The sequence below is a fragment of the Microtus pennsylvanicus genome, chromosome 11 (genome assembly GCF_037038515.1).
Source record: "Microtus pennsylvanicus isolate mMicPen1 chromosome 11, mMicPen1.hap1, whole genome shotgun sequence".
NCBI classification, from domain to species: Eukaryota; Metazoa; Chordata; class Mammalia; order Rodentia; family Cricetidae; genus Microtus; species Microtus pennsylvanicus.
In genome coordinates, this window is record NC_134589.1 from 42,425,846 (window position 1) to 42,450,438 (window position 24,593).

A 24,593-nucleotide genomic window follows, 5' to 3' on the forward strand; every position below is an offset into this window, starting at 1 on the left:
ACTGACCAGAATCTGGTGTGTAGTCCTTATCAACACAACTAGAAAAGCCCTGCTTTAATCCGTCCTAATTAGAATCCCCCCATAGGTAGAAGATAATTAATAAACTAAATGTCTCTGGGTCTGGAGAGATGGCTCAGTCCATAGCGTGATCGCTTAGGACCTGGGTTCTGATGCCCAACACCCACATACAAAGCCAGACAAGAGAGCCATAAAGCTCACACCTTTAATCCCAGCACCCAGGAGGCAGAGGCAGGCGGATTCCTGTGAGTTCATGGGCAGCCTGGTCTGCATAACAAGTTTCAAGCCAGCCAGAACTATGTAGGGAGACCCTGTCTTAATATGAAACAATAAAAAGCCAGGGATAGCGGTGCACCTGTGATCCTAAGTACCAGACAAGTGGAGACAGGAAGACCCTTGCTGATCAGCCAGTCTCGTCAGATCAGTAAAGGACACTGCCTCTGAAAACAAGGCAGGAAGTGGTGGCATCTAGTGTCTCAGCCTCTGGCCTCCACACACGTGTAAAAGTGTTCACGTATGTGTGTGTGCAAATGATACTCAAATGTCTTTGAAATCCAGAAGCTATTTCATTCTGACTAGAAACCACACCTGTCTAAGGTTTGAGCCTGTCACCTGCCTTTTCCAAGACAGGGCTGGACAGGTATTGAAGCTGCAGTGTGTGATGAACCAGGCCTGCCCCTGCAGTCAGTTCCTGGAGTCTCTCTCCGAAACTTCCTTCTAGCTCTAGATTCCCCCACCACCACACCCCACACACCCCTTTCTTTTTTGATACAAAGTCTCATGTATCCCCAGACTGGTCTCAAACTCACTTTGTAGATAAGACTGACTTTGGACTTGGGATCCTCCTGCTTTTGCCTCCTGAGTTCTGGGATTACAGGCCTGTTCCACTATGCCTACTTTTTGCAGTACCAGGACCAAAACCAGGGCTTTGTGTGCTAGGCAAGCGCCACAGCAGCTGAGCCATACCCCCCGACCCCAGTCCTGGAATTCTTAACCCTGCACGATGGCAGGCACCACTGGCCCAAGCTGTTGCCTCTTGTGGAGTTTTACAGGTTCTTGTACTTTTAGGACAAGGTCACAGGACTATAGATTCTGAGCCTTGTTATCACCCTGCTGGCTGCAGAGTGCTTGGCACATAGCAGAAACTGAAAAACTGTTGGTCACAGTGTGGATCCATTCGTTAAGAAGCTGGGTTTCCAGCTCAGAGCCAGGCAGGTGCTGGGGTGGGAGAGGTGGTTGGCAGCAAGCCAACCTCGGCCGTCTGCAGCTGACAAGATGTGTGTTAAGGGGCCTGGATGTTGTATGCTGGGCGCTATGGGAGAATAAAGAGGAAGAACACACATAGTTCCAGCTAGGGCTCAGATGGACTTCCAGAGGGAAGTAGGAAGTGCAGTAAGAGAGATGGGCAGGAACCCTTTAGGGGAGGGTCTCCAAGTGTCTTTTCATCATAGATTAGTCCAGGAAATCTTGGGACTACAGAACAGGGCCCCAAGGATCTCTTGGCCTGACCTCCACCCATGGAGGTGGAAGGAGCGGGGAGAAAGGGAGTCTTCAGCAGGTCGGCAGTGGCTGAGTTGAGGTTGCAGCCCTGCCCAGCCCAGCATCTCTGGTCCTGCAGGAACATCCTCCAGCCATGAACCTGGACTCCAGCAGCAACCCATCCTCCACCACGTCCTCCACACCCTCATCACCGGCGCCCTTCCTGACCTCATCTAACCCCTCCAGTGCCACCACGCCCCCCAACCCCTCTCCTGGCCAGCGGGACAGCAGGTTCAACTTCCCAGGTACCACACCTCTGGGTTTATTCTGGATTCTTAGGGGTGGCCTCAGACCCTCTCCCGGTGTCCCCTGAGATTTGGGTCTGTGGAGCATTTGTTGAGCGTGGGATTGGTGCTGTTGCCCCCTTCTTACAGATGAGTTTGCTGGGCTTGAGAAAGGAGGAGTGGCCGGCCCTGCGTTGTTGAGTGGTAGAGTGAGGGCCAAACCCAAGTCTGTCTAACACAGAGCCTGGGTTCTTGGGGTAGCCCCAGGCTGCTTGCCTGTGCTTGTGGAGGCTCCTGTCCAGCCTCTCCTTCTCTCAGGGATGACTTCTGAGTTCAGGGGTGATGTGACAGGCACAGTATGGAGTAGAAAACCTACCAAAGGGCATTGGGCCTCTGGCATATATAGTTGTTTATTGGGGCTGGCTTCTCAGACAAGACCTCATATTCCTTCATGTGCCACCCAGAGACCCTGGGGAATTAGAATGAGGTGTTCCCACTGAACAAGTGAAGACAGTGAGTCCTGGGACAACTCTGGAGGGACAGAGCTGAGCCCAGCTGCCCTCAGTTCCACAGGGTCAGCCACCCTGGGCTGCCCTATCTCCAGGGAGCACAGCAAAGCCCATTCGCCCCCATGGCACTGAGCTGTTGCCTTGGCATCCTTTGCTGCCCATCTCGGCCCTGGGCTTACCCAGTTTGCAGTCCTAAGGGAAAGCCACAGCTCTGGCGCTCCTGTTTGCCGTAACCCACGGGGTCCAGATCAGCCCCCTGTCGCTAGTTCCTGACATTATAAACCCAAAAAGACAGAGTGCCACCACGCCCCTCATCCCCTCTGGCTAGCGGTACCCACACTGACCTATACATAGCCAGCAGCTGGCCAAGCAGCCTCTGGGCCCACTGGGGACTTCGAGACTTCTTTTCAGGGTGGTGAGGGGCCAAAGGGTCGGACTCTTCTGTCGCGTGTTCTTGCGCCTGCCTTAATGCTTGTGGCGGGGGTGCTCTTAACAGTGATGTCTGTCCCGCACTTCGTCCCTCCCTGCGGCTGAGCGGTGCCCCCTGGATTAGCGTCCTTTTCAGTTCTCTTCTGCCTTTACTCTCTGGCCTTGATAAACTTTCTACTTTGGGTTTTTCTAAGAAGCACTGGTTTGAAAAGACAAGAGACAGATGACCCACAAGGAAATGGGCCCCCATTGTCCTGCACAGAAGCCTTACCCTCTCCATGGTTTTAGTGGACTCGTAAGCAGATCCCTGGGGGGGGGCTGAGATGAGCCCGCAGGGAAGGACCTCGAACCCCTCCGCCACCTACCTGCCCTGTGCTGTCCAGGAGCCTCATAGGAAAGCCTGGGCTAGCTTTGTATTCCCCTACTTACAGTAAGGCACTGGGGGGGCTTGATCACCTTCTCATGGAGGAGAGTCAAGGTTAGACTCACCAAGAGTCCCAGCTACTTGCAAGGCCGGCCATACATAGCCGGAGAATGGTGCCCGTGTGTGGGAAACTGGCCCAGGCAGGATAACAAACATCTCAGAAGCAGAAGGCGAGTGGTGTGTGCGGGTTCCCTGTCTAGAATCCCAGCACAGGGAGGATCCAGCACTCAAGCAGCGCGGTCGGGGCGCTTCTGGGTCGGGTGGACTGAAGGGAGGGAGGCCGTTGCGCACACACTGGTGGACGTCATCAAAGCCACTGCTCTCCATACTCCATCCTGGCTCCTGCGCATTCTCTCCAACAAAACTGGCTGTAGCTTTTCCCAGTGCTCACTGGCCACGGCTGTTCAGCAAGGCGACCGCTGAGATGGTCCCTTGCCCCATCTCCAGTGCAGCCTCCGCTCCTGGGCTCACCACACCTGATTCTTTTCTGGTTCGGTTCCTTTTTCCTGCATGGCTTCACCTTTGCTCACCAGAGCCATCTGAGCCAATAACCAGCACCCGCCCCTCCCCTAGTCCACGCACCCCCCCCCCCCCCCGCACTGCCTTCGCACCGTGTGACTCACCTCCTCTTCTGTTTTAAGCTGCCTGCTTCATTCATCACAGACAGCAGTTTATCTTCCCAGGTGAGTCCTCTGCATGGGTCCACTCACTGCCCCTTGCTGTGACCCTCTGGCTGTCCCGCCTGGTGCATTCTCCCCATGCGCTTTAGCCCTCTGCAGCTGGGCCAGAGGGCAGTACCTTGCTGGATGGGACCCTGGAGTCCATCCTGTGCAGCCCCTCACAGAGACTGCAGGGAACTGGTTCAAGATCACCCTGCCCAGAAGTGACAGGATGGGAACCCAGAACTTGGGTTTGCAGAATGAGGGGTGGGGGCTGCTTGCCGATGCCTCGTGAAAAATGAATGACAAGGGAAAGCTAATTTGGGAAAGTCTTAGCAGGCAGGCACCGTTGTCATCCCTCAGCTGTCTTTGCCTTTCCCAGCCTTAGCATACAGTGCCACCTGCTGGCATTCAGTGGAACTACCTCATTGCGTGAAGGAAGAATTTCTATTCAGTAAGGCAGTCTTTGGATTCCCTCTACAGAAACTATTTTGCACACTTCTGTATTTGCCCATACCTCTCCCCATTCGAGGCCGAATAAGATTGATGTTTTTCTCCTCCCGCTGGAAGTACCCAACACTGTGGGGTTATGCGCTTTAGACAACTATAATCTTTTCTCTGATTTGCCAAGACTGGAAGCCCCAGTATTTTGGTTATTCCAGGCTTTTCTATTCTCTGGATCAGCTCCCTTGAAGAATCGAGTTGGAGCATTTGGTAACCATTATCCCCATAATTCTATTCATGTGTGTGTGCAGGCTGCCAGGGGCTTTGGGTGCACCCCTGTTGTGTGATCCCCTACCTCACCTCCCAGAGCCTTTGTAGTTACTGGCTCTAGGGTGTGTATGTACACTAGTGTCCCCCCTCAACTGGGGAACCACAGCATTTCTTCCCGAGTGGCCTGCTGTGCCCTGCAGCTCGGGTAGGGCTCCGTGTACTAATTGGAACAAGAACAGAGTACACAATACATTTATTTATTTATTTATTATGTATACAATATTCTTTCTGTGTGTATGTCTGAAGGCCAGAAGAGGGCACCAGACCTCATTACAGATGGTTGTGAGCCATCATGTGGTTACTGGGAATTGAACTCAGGACCTTTGGAAGAGCAGGCAATGCTCTTAACCGCTGAGCCATCTCTCCAGCCCCCGCACAATACATTCTTAAGGGCAGGTGTGAGGCTTCCCAGACCTTTGCCCCCCATCCCTACCCCCGCACCTCACCCAAGACATGTGTGGCTTCTGGAGTGGCCTGAGCATGTGTGAATATGCTGGTCTGGCAGTCTGGAGGCAATCTGGCGGTGGCTGGAGAGGTCATAGCAGATGCTTCTGAGGCCCGTGGACCCCAACACTGCCCAGGGTGTTGCGCTCACGTGTGCATCTCCCCATAAGAAGGCCACAGCTTCTGTCGGAGTCTGGTTTCTCTGACAGCTATGGAGAAACCCTTCCAGCAAAGGAGACTAGCTGAGGGCTGAGGGGGAAGGTCTTTGTCCAGGGTAGGAAAGGGGCCTCTGATAGCTTGAGCTGTTGCCACTTCCTGGTTCTCTTTGTGGAGAGAGGAGAGCTCTGCTCACTGCCACCGCTCTTTGTTCCGCTCAGGAGGGGACGTGTCTGTTTCTGGTGTCCTAGAAGTGGGTCTTAGTGCTACAGCTGGGCTACCTAGGGTCCCGGGGCCGGCCTTAGTTGCCAGCCTGGAGCCTCTTGGTGCACAGACTGGATTTCCTCTTCTTGCGCAGCACTGTGAAGGCAGCCAACCACTCTCAGAGTCGGGACCAGCAGCTACACTAGGTACCAGGTGCCACAGACGTTATCGGTGCTGCGTAGCTGCCAGCCCGACTTCTAGCTAGGCAAAGGGTATCCCTGCTTTGAAAGATGACAGCCAGCCCTGCTTCCTTCCAGAAGGACCCTCAGTGGGGGCAGCAGTGTTAGCTTTTGCCACAGTGGGGTCATTTGAGCCCACAGCAGCAGTATTAATTGTTGGGGTCTCTAGAGTCACTCACCCAGAGCCTCTGCCTGGGGCAGCCATGTAGACCAAAGGCTGTAGAGACTGAGTTTGTGTCAGCTTGCAAAATATGAGCTGATCCTGGTGGAAGCGGCCTGAGGAGAGGTGACAGCTCAGAAGAGAAGGGGTGTCCCTGATGTGCTAGTCTTTGGGGATGAAGGAAAGCATCCTCACACTTTGCTCCTGTTCTCTTTCCCACAGACATTTCAGCTCAGGCAGCCCTGCCCTCCAGCACAGCTGACAGCACACGGTATGACCCCTCCCCAGCCACCTCCCAACCCACCCCTACATATCTGACCCTCCCAGACCACCCCTACATATCTGACCCTCCCCAGCCACCTCCCAACCCACCCCTACATATCTGACCCTCCCAGACCACCCCTACATATCTGACCCTCCCCAGCCACCTCCCAACCCACCCCTACATATCTGACCCTCCCAGACCACCCCTACATATCTGACCCTCCCCAGCCACCTCCCAACCCACCCCTACATATCTGACCCTCCCAACCAACCCCTATATATCTGACCCTCTGGTTCTGGGCCAGCCTGGTGGGGGATGGGCGAATCTACATTCGCCTCCTATCCACACTGTGAGCCCTGTATGGGGCTGTGTATACAACAGCAGCAGACTCATGGCTCAGCAGGAAATATAGGTGAACACAGAGAGACTTGCTACACCTAGCTCCTGCCTCTGGATCCCCCTCTCCATTAGGTTACCTTGAGCTCCTGTCTCCTGGCCCCTCAGTTCTTAGCCAGAAAGTAGGTCTCTAAGTGCAACCATTTAGAGGGGTTAAGTTACATAAGTTCACACTGCGAGGTGGTGATAGCCTGCTCAGAGGCAGGAGCGTGGGACCCTGCACCACGTGCTGCAAGGGCCAGGGGGATAACTGCCCACCTGCATTCCCGCCCCCAGCCTCCAGCCATATCCTCAGCTTCCACATTGCCTCCCCCAGGGCCGCCCTGGGCCCAGCCCAGGAGCTCCCTGACAAAGCCCGTTTCACTCTTAGGCCCGACGACCAGCCCAAAGCAGACGTGCTGGGTGTTCATGAAGCAGAGGTGAGTGGGAGCGATTTGTCTGAGACCCAAGATAGCTGCCTCTCTCTCCTCTCTTAGGGTGCACAGGGTGGTGGGGGCCGTGGGGGAGTGAGGATGCAGAGCCTGTTGCAGCAGGTGTGGGCAGGTGTGGTGTGCATAACCAGAGAATGATGTAGAGCGTTAGCTGTGAGAGCCTCTGTATTCTCCTGTCCCGGCTCCCAGCCTACAGACCCAGTCCCTGGCCTGGGATGGCGGTAGGCATCTATCTCTGTGTAATCAGAGCGTGATAGGCGGTTCTCATAGGTGTCAAGGACCGCCGTAACCAGTTGTGGTGGTGCAGGTCGCTGAGGAGATGGAGGTGGTAGGATCAGAAGGTCAAAGTCATCCTCAGCTACATAGCGAGTTGGAGGCTAGCCTGGGCTACGTGAGACCCAGACTCACTCCTCTCTTTCAATCTCATTCTCCTCTCAGGCTGAGGAACCTGAGGCTGGCAAATCCGAGGCAGAAGATGATGAGGACGAGGTGGACGACCTCCCCAGCTCCCGCCGGCCCTGGCGGGGTCCCATCTCTCGAAAAGCCAGCCAGACCAGCGTGTACCTGCAGGAGTGGGACATCCCCTTTGAACAGGTGGAGCTAGGCGAGCCCATTGGGCAGGGCCGCTGGGGCCGGGTGCACCGAGGCCGTTGGCATGGTGAGGTGGCCATTCGGCTGCTGGAGATGGATGGCCACAATCAGGACCACCTGAAGCTGTTCAAGAAAGAGGTGATGAACTACAGGCAGACCAGGCATGAGAACGTGGTGCTCTTTATGGGGGCCTGCATGAACCCACCCCACCTGGCCATCATCACCAGGTAAGCCACCCCGCCTGGGCCCGTGAGCAGCACAGCTTCCCTGTCCCTGAAGCCCAAGGCTTCTGTGGATGCCCTGGAGGATGTGGAAGGGTTATCAAAGAGGAAGAAGAAAACCAAAGATAGGGAATCATGTCCCCATCCACACTGCCCACTGATGTTAGAACACCAGAGCTGGGCATGGCAGCATACGCCTGTAGTGCTGGCACCCGGAGGCTGACACAGGGGAATCTTGAGTTTTAGAAAGCCGGGTCTGCATAGCAAGACCTTGGCTCTCCTCAAAATAAATGCATAAATAAATAAGTAAATCAACCAATCAATCAAGAGACCCCTCTGAGCATAAAGGAAACCCTAGTGTTCTAGAAGACACAGAGCAGAAGCTACACTTACAGCCCCTTGCCTGGACACGTCTCCCCACGAAAGTGGGTGTGGTGAATCTCAGTATCCCTTCCATTAAAATAAAGCCAATTGGGGCCCCGCGAGATGACTCACTCAGCAGGTGAGGGCACTTGGTGCACAAACCTGGCAGCCTGATTTTGATTTGCAGAATCCCTAGGAGAGAACTGACTCCCACGAGTTGTCCTCAGACCTCCACAGGCATGCTGTGCTGTGTGCACACATACCACATATACACACGCACATAAACAGAAATAAACAGTTTAATTTAGAAACATATAACTAAGATAATGCTGGTTCACATTTTACCTCTGTTGGTCGACTGTAGGCCTCAGGTCTACTTCGGAGTGCACGTTTTGCTGTGGGGTGAGCCCGGTGCCGTGTGCATTCAGCGGGTGCCGTGCTGAGCCATACCCCAGTCCTGACATTTTGCTGTCTTCATGTAGATTGCCTGTTTCTACTTCAGAAAGTCTTCTGTGACCCACTTGTCGTTCTCCATGGAAAACAATGTCCTTGCCCAGAGCAGCAGACCTAGACACAGAAACGGTTGCCTGGGCCACTTTAAAAATCAGACAAGGGAGCTGGGGAGAAGGCTTGATGGACAAGAACACCCTTGTGAGCCTGAGGGCCCGAGTTCGGACCCCAACACTGTGGTTTACAGCGTGGGTTGACAAACACGCACAGATAGGGTCTATTGATAGAGCCTCAGCTGTCCTAGAACTCCCTGTGTCGGCCAGGCTGGACTTGAACTCAGATTCACCTGCTCCTGCCTCCTGGGTACTGAGAATAAAGGCGTCTGTTGTCACGTCCAGTTTCATGTTCGCTTTGTAAGTGGGCGATGGAGCCCAACTCGGGTACTCATGACTTCCATTCCACAAAGCCAAGAGAAACCCGCCCTCACCAGCATGAGGTGTCCTGCACCTGCATCCGCGCTTTGGGGAAACAAGCAAACGACTTAGGGGTGCTGCAGCTCTGCAGCCTCCTCTGCCATCCATCCACCCTCCTGTCACTCATGCCTCCAGTTCCCGAAGAGCTTAGGATTAGTGCAAGGGGCTGCACAGAGAGGAACACACTACTCGGTCAGCAACAGGATGTGATGCCCTGGAATCTACATATAATGAAAATAACTTTGTGGTGAGCCCAGAGGCTCCATGTAGCCTGCTGAGAGTCCCAGAGGCAGAGTTCCTCCCGTTCGGCCTTGATTGGCTGGGAGTGTGGTCAAGCTGTTTCCTCGTGCAGGGAAAGCTGGCAGGCCTTGCACCTCCAGAAATGGATGTGCATGTATGTGTAAGCATGTCTAGTTGGGCTCCACCTGGAGTCTTGGTTTAAAAAACACATGTTTGTGTCTTGTTGGTTGGGATGGAGAACCTTCCAGAAGCAGGTGGGCCCAGTTCCCCTCCCAGGTTCCATGGGAGTGGGGTTAGCCTATCGCAGCTTCAGGCCTCTTTCCAACCCCACTGCCCTCAACAGTTTCTGCAAGGGACGGACGTTGCACTCATTCGTGAGGGACCCCAAGATATCTCTGGACATCAACAAGACGAGGCAGATCGCCCAGGAGATCATCAAGGTAAAAGCAGGGTTGGGGGGGTGGTTCCAGCTGCCTCTAGAGCTCTTGGTCCTTCCCCAGGCCATATTCGCTGTTCCAGGTGGTTCGTGGCTCCTCTGTCTCCTAACTGGGACACTTCAACCTGGTCTCATCCAATCAGGTCCAGAGCTCACCACTCAGCTGGTGTTAATAGAACTGAATTAGCTGTGAAGAAACTGCATGTTCTAAAGTATCACTCTAGCTGTGTGACTTCACAGAGCTTGTTTAGCCTCTCTGAGCCTCAGCTTCCCCTCTGTGAGTACCAACACAGCCTCCTTGATTAGGTCAGAGCAGAGACAGAATGACATCATCCGTACAGAGAACAGTTGGCAAGAGCTAGGTGTGGTGAGGGTTTCTTAGCATCGCCAGTGGGGAACAGAATGCTTCACTTCAGGGTATCAAAAGACCCACACTTGGGCTGGAGAGATGGTGCCGCAGTTAAGAGCACTGGCTGCTCTCCAGAGGACCCAGGTTCAACATCCCAGCACCCACATGGCAGCTCACAGCTGTCTGTAATTCCAGTTCCAGGGGCTCTTACACAGATGTACATGCAGACAAAATACCATTGCACATAAAATAAAAATAAATCATTAAAAATATATAAATAGGTTTTAAAAAGTTTTAAAGACCCACACCTTTTGCAAATTTGTGGTTATCCAAATCCAGGCTTCCTGGGAACAGGCCCTTTTGTTCTGTGCAGGCAGCTCTTTTCCATTCTGTACTCACTAAAAAGTAATTAAAGTGAGCCTCTCACTCGATGCTTATACAAACTATTACGAGGGCTGGAGAGGCAGGCTCAGCGGTTAAGAGCACTTGTTCTTGCAAGTTCAATTCCTAGCACCCATTCAATTCCTAGCACCCAAACAGTGGTTCATAACCATCCTTAACTCCAGGTCCAGGGGATCCGACACCCTCTTCTGACCTCCATGGGCACCAAGCACACACATGATGCACATACATAATTTCAGGCAAAACACATAAAATGAATCTAATTTTAAAAGAATAAAAGCCAAGTACCGTGAATATAAATCCCAGAGCTAGGAAGGCTGGGACAGGAGGATTGAGAGTTTGAACTCGGCCTGAACCACACAGGGAAGGGAGACTGCTTTGTCTACAAAACAGAAAACCTGGAACACTGATAAGACTCCTCTCTCTGTGTTGAAAATCTGCAGCCTCTCGGGCTGGGATGGAGCTCAGCTGGTCGAGTGCTTGCTTAGCATGTACAAAGTCATGTGATCAGTACCCAGCACCATAAACCAGGCATAGTGGCACACCTGTAATCCCAGTCTTTGGGAGCTAGACTGGAGGATCAGAAGTTCAAGATCACCCTTGGTTACCAAACAAATTCAAAGTTAGCCCGAGCTACATGAAACCTTGTCTCGGAAAAGAAGAGCTGCCCTTTGCCGCTTTGTGTCAACTGGCCTTCCTTTCTGACCCCTCCTCTTCTTCCCCTTCTTCCCCCTCTTCTCTCAGGCCATTTTGTATCTGTGGATGTCTTAGAAAGGAAAAGATAAAAATGATATTGGGGGACAAACCAGGATTTCAGTCTGCCCCTTTTTTTCCCATGGCCACACTTAGAAATTAAACCTCTAGGATCAAAACCCTCAGTGTCACTCTGCCTCAGGTGTGGCCTTTCATCAAGGACTCTGCTCTACCCCCACACCTGACCTCTACCCCTCCCTACTCCCTCAGATCTGGGAGCTGCCCTCTGAGTCACCAGAGTCAAGGGGGCCAGGAGGACAGGTGACTCAGACACTCTGGAGACAGCAGGCTCTTGTGACCTGTCACTCCTTCTATTCCCTTTTTACTGAAAGATCTTCTCTTGCCCCTGGGGGCCCTGGCTCAGCCCCCACCTCACCCCCACCCTAGTCACTTCTCTTTGGAGTAATCTGAGATGCATTGAGAATCAAAAGCAGAGCAGAAGGACCTGACCTTCCCTGAGAGGGTTTGCAACTTGGAGGGTTATGGTGGAGACTCGGGGAAACGGTGAAGAAAGACTGATGGTCCAGGTTCCACTCTAGAGCCTGTCTCTATAACCTGGCCCTTCCGGCTGTCACTCCTGGGGCTTGTGCATGTGGGTGGGGCGTCCTCAGATCCACTGTAGCTGAGGATAACCTTAAACCCTGCCTCCGTTTCTCAAGTGCTGGGATTGCAAGTGTCACCCACCAAGCTCCACTCAGTGCTTCAGACAGGGATAGCTGCTTGTCCTTAGCCCACGGTGGAACCTGTCCCTCCAGCACCTGGACCATGTGCCCCTGACCTTGAGGTCAGGCCAGAGCACTTGCTGTGGGAATCGCCCACCCCATTTCACCCACAGATGAGGAGGCAGAGGCTCCGAGGGGCCATCACTGTGCCCAGGGCCACATAGTGCTAGCTGAGTGAGAGTGGAGCGTGGAACTCAGGCTTCAGGTCTGGATCCCCTGTTACCATGGCGAGGTGTTGGAAACAGCCAAACTTGAGATCCCCTCCAAGGAATGTCTCTTACCTGCTCTGGGTGTCGCCCTGCCTAGGAGCAGAGCCCATCTAGGGAACTCCTTATTCATTAAATCTGTTTCTAAGATCTTGTCATCCATCTGCTGCCCCCTCATCCTGTGTGTGTGTGTGTATGTGTGTGTGTGTGTGCGCGCGTGCCTGGTACCCACAGAGACCAGAAATGGGCACTGGATTCCTTGGAACTAGTGTTACAGATGGCTGTGAGCCACCCTATGTGGGTGCTGGAAACTGAACTCTGATCCTCTGCAGGAGGAGGTGCTCCTAACCACTGAGCCATCCCTCCAGCCCTGATTATTTAGAATTGGTAATGCTGAGTACTGAACATGGGACCAAGTGCATGGGAACACACGCTTAACTACTGAGCTCCGTCTCCAGCCCTTATCGCTGATCTTTACCTCCTCAACCTCTGCCCACTGCCAATCATTGTGCCCGTGCCTCACACCTTACCCAAGTCTGAGGCGGCTGTAGAAAGAGCATGAACTGGTTTGAGGTCAGGTTTGGGCTCCGTGGTTAACTGCTGTGGTGTGGCCTGGGGCAGTCACTTGCCCTCTCTGGGCCTCTGTGAGGTGAGGATGGTATCCTTAAGATTGGGGGGCGGGGGGATGGGTAACACGCCTCACCCCGAGTAAAGCTCAGCATCCCCCACCCTCTGATACAAGGTTGGCTGTCTTGCAGGGCATGGGGTATCTTCATGCCAAGGGCATCGTGCACAAAGACCTCAAGTCCAAGAATGTCTTTTATGATAACGGCAAAGTGGTCATCACAGACTTCGGGCTGTTTGGGATCTCGGGCGTGGTCCGGGAGGAGCGGTGAGTTGACCATGGGTATCTGCATGCATGGGAGGCTGCAGCATTACACGAGTGGGGAATACCCAGGCTGTATCGTTGGCAAGAGCCTTCCCTGCACAGGCCAGGTTGCCGCAGTTCCTGGTTCTGCCCATGTGGTTTCAATCCAGGGTTGGGTCTGGGTGGTGTTTAGGTTCCTCGTGGTACCTGATTTCCAGGTGGATACCCATGGAGGCTGAGTCCCCTGGCCCATTCGGCTTGGCTACTCAGTGATGGGTGAGAGATCTGGTTTATATCCTCTTGATGAGAAAAAGCATTGGATTTTACTGCCTGTGATTGTAAAGGGGTTGGGTGACAAGAAAAGCTCCTCCATAAGAATGGGGGTGGGGACTCAAGGAAGATTGACAGGCCAGAGAGTCAGCCTGCAGGTTTGACATCTGCAGACAGGCCTGAGGTCCTAGACAGACCAGTCACTCTCTCAGTACAAGGACTCAAACACCATCCCCAGTGGCTCCCTGCCATTCCCAACTGTGGCCTCCCTTTCTAGAAGTGCCCAGCCTGTTCAAGGGCAAGGAAAACTTCCATCTTCCTTTCTGAGTTTTCTCTGCCACATGTGAATGAGCGCAGATGCGTACAGTCAGGCCACCTGCTCCCCACTGAGGGGCCCATGTCCCTGTCCTGGCCTCCAGGCGTGAGAACCAACTGAAGCTGTCCCATGATTGGCTGTGCTACCTGGCGCCTGAGATTGTACGAGAAATGATACCCGGGAGGGATGAGGACCAGCTGCCCTTCTCCAAAGCCGCCGATGTCTATGCATTCGGGTGAGTAGGCCACCGGCACTCAAGTACAATGGTGGCCATTGGGCTGGGAAGCGTGCCTTGGGAAGTCATGGCTGTGCCCCTTGTTGGCAGAGTGACCATGTCTTTGACCTTTTGTCTCTGGCTCCTAATGTGGACAAGAGCTCACACTGTGGTGTGTCTCCATAGGACCGTGTGGTATGAACTACAGGCGAGAGAGTGGCCCTTCAAACACCAGCCTGCAGAAGCCTTGATCTGGCAGATCGGAAGTGGGGAAGGAGTGAGGCGCGTCCTGGCCTCCGTCAGCCTGGGGAAGGAAGTCGGCGTGAGTAGAGGGAAGCAGGGCCCGATGGCGGGTGGGGCGTGTGACATGACTGCCGTCCACTCACCCCGAGCCTGGGGTAGGGGTCTTGTGATGGCTGTGTGTTTAGGTCACCCTTCTGGGTGATGAGGCTGCAGATGGTGCTGGGGGCTGAGTGGACCCTGAGAGAAGGCCTTCCTTCCGTCGTGGCAGCTGCTCTGCAGGCTGACAGCTGCATTCCTGTGTCAGTTCTTATCCAGCCAGTCTTCACTCTGGTAGCGCTGAGACGCCCATTTGTGGCCGCCCCACCCTGTATACAGTCCTAGGACCTCACATTCACCCGTAGACACTTCCACGTTCCTACGATGTGCAAAGGCCACCTCTCCTATTTCCATCCTGCCTGACTTGGTCACTGACGTTAGGGAAGGGCAAGCTGAGAAGGAAGGGAAACAGGCAAGTTCTTTTTGACCTGGAAGGTTGGTCGCACCTCTGAAACGCTTATTCCCTAGGATTCTGTGCCGATAGTTGCGCAGGGCACTTAGGGACTTCACAGGAACTCTTATGAAGTGTCCTGTCCATCTGCATCCTCACTCCTTCCCAGATGCCCACACACACTGACCACAGTGCCCTTTGCAGGAGATCCTGTCTGCGTGCTGGGCTTTCGACCTGCAGGAAAGACCCAGCTTCAGCCTGCTGATGGACATGCTGGAAAAGCTGCCCAAGCTGAACCGGCGGCTGTCTCATCCCGGGCACTTTTGGAAGTCGGCTGAGTAAGTATTCCCTCGTAAGCCTGACCTGCCATCAGATCCTGGAGAGCCTGTCTGGGGTGTTTAAGGGCACCCTCTGCTGAACAGGCATCAGACTACGCTCTGGGGCTTCCATGGGGGAGGGGGAGAGACGCCCTTAGCAGGCAGACACCTCCAGTTTCCTCCTGTGGGAATCTACATGTCACTCACTGTATAGAGCATCACTGAACCCAAGCCCAGGCTAGACCAGGGTGAGAAAGTTATGCCTGAGAGGAGAAAGGGTCAGAGGTCAGGACCTGGTACCCACTTAGTCGCTGAGCTGTTGAGCACTGAAATCTTGCTGTCCCTTAATGGGCCATGCCACTCAGCTGTGTAGAGCCACAGAGCCCCAGGGGCCACGGTCATCTCTCCTGCATTTTGTCCTTTTCTGTTTCTACTCTGACTTCCTCCTCTAAAGACCCCTCTCCAGCCACACCCCTTTGTCAGGACGTGGGGCCTCGTTACTTGCCTCAGTTTCCACAGCGGGGCTTAGGTAAGGAACTTTGCCCAGAAGTATCAGGTAAATCCCATAAGCTTGGCAGGTGAGGTGTGGGCATTGACAGTGGGCGAGGGGTGATGAGGCCTCCAGGCTGAGCCCTGTGCTGTTGTAGGTCTTGGGCCCTGTGGATACAGGGTTCCTCTTCCACCAAACCCTGCCGGCACTGGGCAGGCACCGGCAGCCAAAGACGACCCCTGTTGCTGGAAGCCGGTCAGTGCCACCTTCTCATCTCACAGATGGGAAACTGAGTTTACTGGTAGAGCCGTCACCTGCCCACAGCCACCAGCTCCCAGGCTTCCATGACAGCCAGGAAAAGCCTTCTGTTTCTGGTCTCTGTTCCGGGGCCGCTAACTCTCACTTTCTCTTTTCTTTCCCCATGACTTTGTCACTTTTCATTTTCGGGGGGTGGCGGATCCCCTGGCCTGTCTTGTCATCTCCCCTGCCCCCCACCCTGACTCCTCCACCTGTCTGCTGGCCGGACCGGATCCGACGGCCCTCTTCAACTGCTGGCGAAATGGTCTCGGGCACCCCCAGCCGCTGGCGGAGCCGCTACTACGGGAAAGGACGCTATGGTCACCCTGACTTTAAGAGCTCCTGTCCAGTTCTGGAGGAATAGTGTGTTTCTATCACTTCTCTCATTTCCTGCCTGTGTGTGACTGTCCCCATTGCATACCTGCGCTTCCCATTCTGTCTCTGCATGCCAGCTTCTCGCATCCATGCTTTCATTCCCATAATCCACAGTGACCTTTTGCAGCTGAAATGGGCACCAGCAAGGGCCACTGGGCTAGTGTTTCTCACAGAGGGGTGTGGCAGGCAGGGCCCCTCTCCACACCATGTGGGTGAGAGAAAATGAGCTCATTAAGCCAAGTCCCCCAAATCCCACTTCTGGGTGAAGTTCAGAGGAGGAGTGAGTGAGTTGTGGTAGCATATGCCTATTACCCCAGCTTCCAGGAGGCTGAGGCAGGGGGATTTTAAGTTTGGGTCTAGCCTGGGATACATAGTGAAGTCTCAGAAGTAGAAGCACCAATGGCAGCTGAGCACGGTGACTGACACACACTTTTAATTCCAGTTTCAGAGGCAGAGGCAGGTGGATCTCAAGGCCAGCCTGGTCTATGTAGTGAGTGCCAGGAGAGACCCTGTCTTAATAAACAAACAAACAAACAAAAAGCATCAACAAATTGCTGGGGATGAGACTCCACGGTAGAACTCTTGCTTAGCATCTATGAGGCCCCAGCACTACCAATGTTAGTAACAGTAATAGTAATAATAAATACAGAGGGGAGGGAAAGCATCAGGGAGGAGAAGTGGTTCTCCCTAGGGGGCCAGTTTGATTATCACAAGGAGCTGTGGGCTTAAGGAACTGAGGGGTGCCCATCACGGCCCCATGGGAACTTGGACAAGCTCCCCCGTGCCCACACCACCTGTCAAAGTTGCCCCTCTGCCATCCCGAGGGGTGGAGTTGGGGATCCTATTCTCTGCAGGCAGCTGTGTCGCTGGGCAGCCGCTCTGGCCAGACGCTGTGCCCTGGCTTCTTCAGGCTCAGGTTTTGATGCTGCTCTCTCTCTGTCTGTAGGTTGTAGGCCTGGCTGTCTTGCATGCCCCAGGCTTCCTTCCTCCTAACCGCCAGCTCCGCTCCGTGACTTCTAAGACTCCAAACGCCAGCGGGCACTAACCCAGGGGATGCCATCTCTGCTGCTCCAGTCTCCTCCCTCCAGACTCCTTCTTGTGCTCTGTTTTTAACAACGGCCCCTCCCCTCCATACGGCCTGTGGGTACCTGACTTGAGTCACTGCCAGGGGAGGATGGCACTAACAGGGTGACCCCTCAAGGCGGAAGAACAGCCTCCGTGGATGAGACGGTCTTTTCTCTCCTGCTCTCCTAAGAGTGGCTCTTGCTTGTGTTCCTCTGGTCCCTAGCCCCTACTAACACCTTCACGGATCCCCTGCTGAGCATGCTCAGAGGATGGGAAGGAGCTTGACAACCCTGGGAAGGGACATTGTCCTGCAAGGAGTGTAGTGATTCAGAACTGCCCAAAGCTCGCACTGAGGTCACGGGCCCTGTCTGGAGTCCTGTGTCTCTCTCATGAAGACAGAGGACAGTAGGCATGCGTGCACGCACACACATTGTGTTGCCGTGAACAGCATCAGTTCAGAAGGGCTGAGTCCTTAGAAGCCACACTCAGAAATGTCCTACACAGAGTTATACCTGACACTCAGTAATGGAGGCAGAGCTGCTGTCACACCTGCTAGGGGTTCCATGACCCTGACCAGAGATCTCTGTTGGGCTCAGGATTGATTCTGCTCCCCGCAGTGGACCCCACTTGAACACCATTTCTAGAAAGAGTGTGTGACACCAGTCCTGGTACTGGTCCTCAGGTCTCTCATCAGCTCCACATCCACACGGAGCAGCCAGTGAGGGAACACCCTCCGTCCCACAGTGGCTGCTGCTACTCTGGGTGCTGGCGAGTCAGGTGAACAGGCCATGTCACTGTTCTCCAAGTAGGGACTGTGGCCGACGCCCAGGACTTAGGGGCCAGGAGCAGCTCTGCCAAGGCCATGGGCCGAGCAGTTGTCCTCACTCAGATCCTCTGCCAAGCATAGCCAGCGACATCTTAACTCTGGTCAAAACCAGCGGAGCCATAACCCATGTCTCTGCTCCTCTCCGCAGCATTAACAGCAGCAAAGTCATGCCCCGCTTTGAAAGGTTTGGCCTGGGCGCCCTGGAGTCCAGTAATCCAAAGATGTAGCCGGCCGTGCACATTCGTGCAGAGGGTGTCTTCCTATCTGAAACAGGATAACGAAACACACGAACCGCCACCAGGAGGACTCAGAAAAGCTTTGCATGACTCCTCCGTGAAGAATGTACATTACAGGGGGGTGTGGGGCTCAGGATCGGAGCCATACCCGCCTCTCCAGACGACACCACTACAGCCAGTGTTTACACAGAGGTTTCTGCCCCGCAAGCTTGGTGTTTTACAGTAGTTAATAATAATTCCGCAGAAGGGTGCTGCCACCTCAGAGCAAGAGAAATGCCCCCACGTTTCCTATTCTACGATTCTGCAGCAGTGAGGGACCCAGGGTTGAGCAAGAAGGAAGAAAAGTAGCATGAATGTTACTCTCCTAGGAAAAGAGGACGTGACAGAAGGCTTGCCCCGGCCTATGCTCCGGCTCTGACTCCCACTGGTCCCTCTGTTTGTCCTATAAGGAACACCAACTGTTCCTTAACTTGCAGAGGAAACCCTGGCCAGGAACCCATCTGGACTATGGGGTCAGGAGTTCCTGAAGAGTTTGGATTTAGTTTCTGCTCTGCTCCGGGCTTGTATTAAAAAAAAGTACAGACAGAATCCAGGTGGCTCCTGGACAGATCTGAAGGATCTTAGCTCAGCTTGTGCTGCAGCAGGAGGAAACAGCCACACGTCTGTGGAGACATTCGCTGCTTCTCTGTGGCCTCCAGGCAGGCACGTAGGCTGTGGAACCCAGCCTTCATCATTACACACACCCCCCAGTGCCTCAATTCACCCCCAGAGCCAAGAGCTAGCCCATCAGCCGCGTGTCCAGTGAGTCCTTGGTTAAGGAAGACGGTGAAGGTGGCAAATACAGCCTACAGTGACCCTAGCACTTTAAAACCCATGTCTGTCATGCCAGAAGGTTCCAGACCTACCACCACTTCCACTTCCCCAGTCTCATCGAAGCCTTTTAGCCCATTCTGACCCCTGTGTGTGCCCTGAGCTCAGATTGGGGCCTGAGGCTGTCGAGAGACTTGAGTGAGACGTACCTAGTAAGTCCCTATCCGTGAGCCTCAGACTTGTGCTTGTGTTCGTTCCAGCAGGCAGGAGGGATTGGGGTGAATCAGACCTGTTGCAGTCCTCGAGCAGAGGTTGGGCAGCATCCGACTCCACAACCAGAAGGGGGAAGAAATGGGCGTGGAGAAGTGGGTAGATTTTGTGGAGTGGCCGTGTGGCTCCCCCTTAAACACCGACGAAGGCTCAGTTGTCAGAGCCTGCCCTAGCACCAGAGTCCAGTGCAGGTGTCTGAGAAGTTGTGGGAGCCTCCCCACATCCACCCCAGCACAGCTGTTCATGCTACAGGAGAGCTGGAATAGTGGCATCTTGACCCTGCCCCAGTGTGGGAAGGAGGAAGAGCCTGTCTCCACCCTGCCATCACGGTAGTCACCCCTGTGCCTACTCCTTTGTTCTGAGCTGCCTCAGAAAGCTGTGCTCTGGGTAGGAGACGTCATCTACCTAGCGCCCTGCCGAGATCTCAGGTCTCCCCTCTCTAGGAGACAGACATTCCCGGGGCAGCTCAGGCCCTCACAGAGACTTACAAACTGCAGAGGGGTCAGCCCAGCCTCCTGGGTCTGCCTTGGGTGCTCTGAGAGAGAAGCAGCAGTGTCTGGGGTTTCCTAAGTGAAGTGGTGATTTGTTGTCCTGCTAGCCAGCTGATAACAGTGGCTGGGTGAGGCCCGGGAGAGAGGGCAGGCAGTGACAGTCCTTGAGGGAGCTGCTGCAGGGTCCCAGGAAGGCACGGGTAAGGAGAGGAGGAGGGTACCTGCTTTTCTCTCTCCACGGCTGTTACCAGAGCTCACACCTCTGACCCTCGGATAGTCCTGGCCATCACTACTTATTCTCGAGTGGCTTACAGTCTCACTGTGGAGTGGCCATGTGGCTCCCCCTTAAACACCAACTAAGGCTCAGTTGTCAGAGCCTGCCCTAGCACCAGAGTCCAGTGCAGGTGTCTGAGAAGTTGTGGGAGCCTCCCCACATCCACCCCAGCACAGCTGTTCATGCTACAGGAGAGCTGGGACAGTGGCATCTTGACCCTGCCCCAGCGTGGGAAGGAGGAAGAGCTGCGAGCCTCTGTTCAGTTCTGCATGGGTCATCTGTCCTCTGAAATGGGACCATCATGTCACTTTCGAGTCCCTTTGGCTTTCCACCCTAACCCTTGGTGTGACCTCCCTACTCTAAACCACAGAGTCTATAACTGCTGCCTCTGTGGCAGTCTCAGGCCTGTCCCTTCCCAGAGGCCACAATGACTGAGCCTCTGGCCATTCTCCCACTTTGTGAGTGTGTGGCGTTGGCCTCCCCTCACCGGTAGAACATGAGTCATCGGGCTGGCAGCTGAGTAAGCCCTTTCAGTCATCCCTCAACACCAGACCACAGAGGGCATCACACACAGCCCACCGGGTCTCACCCTGTACCGTAGACATCTCAGGGCCAGAGGCACTGAGCCCTGCAGCGAATGTGATCTTGTGCACATACTGGGAACCAGTAAGAGTAGCCATGGTCCCTGCTTTAAGGAGCTGACCATCTGCTGGGGGTCAGTATGTAGGGGGCCTGACATCGTGGAACCCTGGGGCCACTGGTGAAGCTATAGTGCTGGAACCTTCCTCACTTCCTCTCCAAGGCCTGCTGCTGTACTGCCCTTCCTTTAAGAGAGTCCCCCACCATGGTCCCTGTTTCCTTTTCTACTTAAGTGACTGTGAATTGAGGTTAGGAAAGTTTGCCTCCTCTGTGCTCTCCCTGTCTCCTGGGAAACACATGAAGGATGACAGATACTGTGAATTCAGCCCCAATAGCCACTGTGAAGGCAATGAAAAAAAGGCATGAAGCCAGGCGGTGGTGGCACACGCCTTTAATCCCAGTACCCGGGAGGCAGAGGCAGGCGGATCTCTGTGAGTTTGAGGCCAGCTTGGTCTACAGAGCGAGTTCCAGGACAGGCTCCAAAGCTGCAGAGAAACCCTGTCTCAAAAAACCAAAAAAAAAAAAAAAAAAGAAAGAAAGAAAGAAAGGCATGAGCTGCAGAGGGCCTGCCCACCTAAGGTCTGAGTCCAGCAAAAACTTTGGCCCCTTTCCAGGCATCCCGAGTTCCCAGCCTCACCTCCAAGGAGGCCTTAACCCATCGGAGTGTCCGTGAAGTCATGAATCCTAGCTAGAGCTGGTCTGGCCACTCCTATGCACCAAATCAAAGTCCTTGGCCATTGTCCTATGGTCCAGGCAGGGAGCAGCAAGCCTGTGTAGCTCTGTAGTGACAGAGTGGGGGTGGATTAGCCATGCTATCCTGCGGCGCTAGCCAGGATGTCATCTGTGTGCTCCCAGTGTCTTCTGTGGCCACGAGGCACATGTTCATTTGCTTATTTTGAATGTGATGTAAAATTTGTACAGTAAAAGTTTTTATATTTTCTATCAATTACATTTGTCTTCCAGAAATGCTTTAATTTAAATTAAAATGGCGAGTCTTGATGAACGTGTTATACCGGGGTTTTTGCCACTAAAGAATGCACCCTCTGGCTGAGCCAGGCCTATGGTCTGGCATTTGTGAATAAAGTTTTACCAAGGTTTCCCGGGGCTCGTGTTTGTTTTGACCAGTCTAGATGACTGTTGGGGACCATGTGAGCAGATGGCGTAGGAGGACAAGAAAGTGCTCTGCAGCCAGGACTGGAGGTTCAAGAGTTCAAGCCCATTGTCAGCTAGATAGCAAGTTCCAGGAGAGAGAGATAGTTTGACTATACCTAGACCTCAGAACAGGTGTCTCGGGGCTGGAGAGATGACTCAGTAATTAAGAGCACATCCTGCTCTTGCCAAGGACCAGAGTTCAATTCTCAGCACCCATGTCAGTAACCCTTGGAGACATTGCTACTGACCCTACAGAAATAAAAAGGACTGTAGGGCAGAATGAATGCATATCAACAAATGAGATAAACTGGATGAACCACACACACAAAGTCCACTAAGACTAAACCAAAATAATTTATTTGTAAACATACCTACAAACTAGTAATGAGATTAAATTGGTCACCTCCAGGCAAAATTCTAGACCTACTGACTTAACATGTAAATTCTACCCAAACATTTCAAGAGCCAATGCCAGTATTTCTTAAACTTCTATGAAAAATTGAAAAGTGGAGAGCACTTACTCACATGAAAAGTAAACATCCCACTGATATAAAGCTCAAATAAAAAAAAAAAAAACTAGAAAATGTCCCATGAAGGGCTGGGGCTTCATAGCAGCTTTGTTGGTCATAGCCAGAACCTGGAAACAACCTAAATGCCCCTCGACCGAAGAATGGATTTTTTAAAAATGAGGTACATTTACACAATGGAGTACTACACAGCAAAAATAAATAAATAAATAAATAACGACATCTTGAATTTTGCAGGAAAATAGATGGAACTAGAAAACAGCATTTTGAGTGAGGTAACCCAGATACAGAAAGACAATTATCACATGTACTCACTCATAGGTGGTTTTTAAACATAAAGCAAAGCCAGCCTACAAACCACAATCCCAGAGAACTTAGACAATACGGACACTAAGAAAGACTTACATAGATTTAATCTACATGGGAAGTAGAAAGTAGAAAAAGACAAGATCTTCTGAGTAAATTGGGAGCATGGGGACCTTGGAGGAGGATTGAAGTGGGGAGGGGAGAGGCAGGGAGGGGAGCAGAGAAAAATGTAGAGCTCAATAAATATCATGGAGAAAAAAATAAATTAAAAAAAAATAAAATCATCCCCCCCCAGGAAAAAAAAACTAGAAAATGTCCCATGAGGGGCTGAAGAAATAGCTCAGAGGTTAAGAGCACTGGCTGCTCTTCCGAAGGTCTGAGTTCAATTCCCAGCAACCACATGGTGGCTCACAGCCATCTGTAATGAGGTATGGGACCCTCTTCTGGCATTCAGGCATACATGCAGACAGAATATTGTATACATAATAAATAAATACAAAAGGAAAATAAAGGAAAATGTCCCATGATAAACATTAATGTGAAAATCTTCAAAATCATATGGCTTAGCAGGTAAAGGTGTTTGCTTTGCAACCCTGGTAAACTGAATTTGATTGTCAGAACTCTTGTATGTACCCGATAGAACATCCCCATTGTCTCAGTGTGTGGGTGCACCCCTCGCGGTCCTGAGTTCCTTGCTCGTGCTCTCTCTCCTTCTGCTCCTGATTTGGACCTTGAGATTTCTGTCCAGTGCTCCAATGTGGGTCTCTGTCTCTGTCACCTTTCATCGCCTCATGAAGGTTAATATTCAGGAGGATGCCTATATGTTTGGATTCACCTTCTTATTTAGCTTCTCTAGGATGGGGATGTTCTATCGGGAACCCACTAAGGCCAGCTGGCCTGGGTCTGAAAAAGCATGGGATAAAACCGGACTTGCTGAACATAGCGGACAATGAGGACTACTGAGAACTCAAGAACAATGGCAATGGGTTTTTGATCCTACTGCACGTACTGGCTTTGGGGGAGCCTAGGCAGTTTGGATGCTCACCTTACTAGACCTGGATGGAGGTGGGTGGTCCTTGGACTTCCCACAGGTCAGGGAACCCTGATTGCTCTTCGAGCTGATGAGGGAGGGGGACTTGATTGGGAGAGGGGGAGGGAAATGGGAGGTGGTGGCGGGGAAGAGGCAGAAATCTTTAATAAATAAATAAAAACAAAAAAAATAAAAAAATAAAAACAAAATCAAGCCTACCTGTTAAAACTGTAGTTTTTGGACAGTGTGAGGTATGTTAGATTTTTGGAGTATGGAACATTTTGTCTGAATGTTTTATTGTGAAGTCAATAAAGTTTCTATACGTAAAAAAAAAAAGAACTCATGTATGTAAAAGTAGAGACAAAGAAATGACTCCACAGAATTTTCCTCTGCCTTCCACATGCACACCCCCTCCATGCAATGATGGTGGTGATGATGATGAAGATAACGATGACAAATCCTTAATGAGATAACAACTAATTTTTTTTGAGACAGGATTTCTCTGTACACAAGACTACTCTGTGTAGTCCTGGTTGTCTTTGAACTGGATCTTTAGCCCAGGCTAGCCTGAAACTCACAGAGATCCAGCTGCCTCTTCCTTCCAAGTGCTGGGATTAAAGGTGTGCGCCACCACTGCCAGGTGAGATGCCAACTAAATTTATAATATTAAGAGATTCTTTGCTAATCCTTAATTTGTTCCTGGAATGCAAGGATTATAGGTCTGTGCCACCATGTCTGGCTACATCCCTTGAATTTTTTTATCTCTGTGTATGTAAGTATATGTGTATTTTCGTGTGTTTGTAGGTACACTATACAGAAGTCAGCCTCAGGTATCTTTCCTTATGAGATATTCATTTTGTTTTATGAGGCATGATCTCTTACTGGGACATGGGGCTTGCCAACTGCAGAAACTGAGTTCTGATCCACCCTGCTCTGAACTGATACTTCCACTCTGGTGCCGAGTAGAGCAGGGACCCAATGCCTGCCCAGATTGTAAAGGTGCAAGCCAGACC

At 52.5% G+C, this 24,593-nt stretch overlaps 1 protein-coding gene across 3 annotated transcripts in view; it reads left to right on the forward strand.

Moving 5' to 3' along the window:
* The window catches only part of Ksr1 (kinase suppressor of ras 1), a 133,213-nt gene extending 111,699 nt beyond the window's left edge, over positions 1–21,514 (forward strand). Inside the window, exons 10-21 of one of the 3 annotated variants that reach the window (XM_075991448.1) lie at positions 1,637–1,802; positions 3,785–3,826; positions 6,002–6,050; positions 6,811–6,859; positions 7,310–7,689; positions 9,553–9,649; positions 12,836–12,969; positions 13,635–13,766; positions 13,932–14,067; positions 14,680–14,813; positions 15,862–15,942; positions 17,994–21,514. In XM_075991448.1, coding sequence (XP_075847563.1) covers positions 1,637–1,802; positions 3,785–3,826; positions 6,002–6,050; positions 6,811–6,859; positions 7,310–7,689; positions 9,553–9,649; positions 12,836–12,969; positions 13,635–13,766; positions 13,932–14,067; positions 14,680–14,813; positions 15,862–15,942; positions 17,994–18,072 — 1,479 coding nt within the window. In that variant the 3' untranslated portion in view covers positions 18,073–21,514. The remainder of the gene's footprint in view (positions 1–1,636; positions 1,803–3,784; positions 3,827–6,001; positions 6,051–6,810; positions 6,860–7,309; positions 7,690–9,552; positions 9,650–12,835; positions 12,970–13,634; positions 13,767–13,931; positions 14,068–14,679; positions 14,814–15,861; positions 15,943–17,993) is intronic. The other 2 variants (XM_075991450.1, XM_075991449.1) reach the window with 2 other exon arrangements.
* Positions 21,515–24,593: the final 3,079 nt, after the last annotated feature.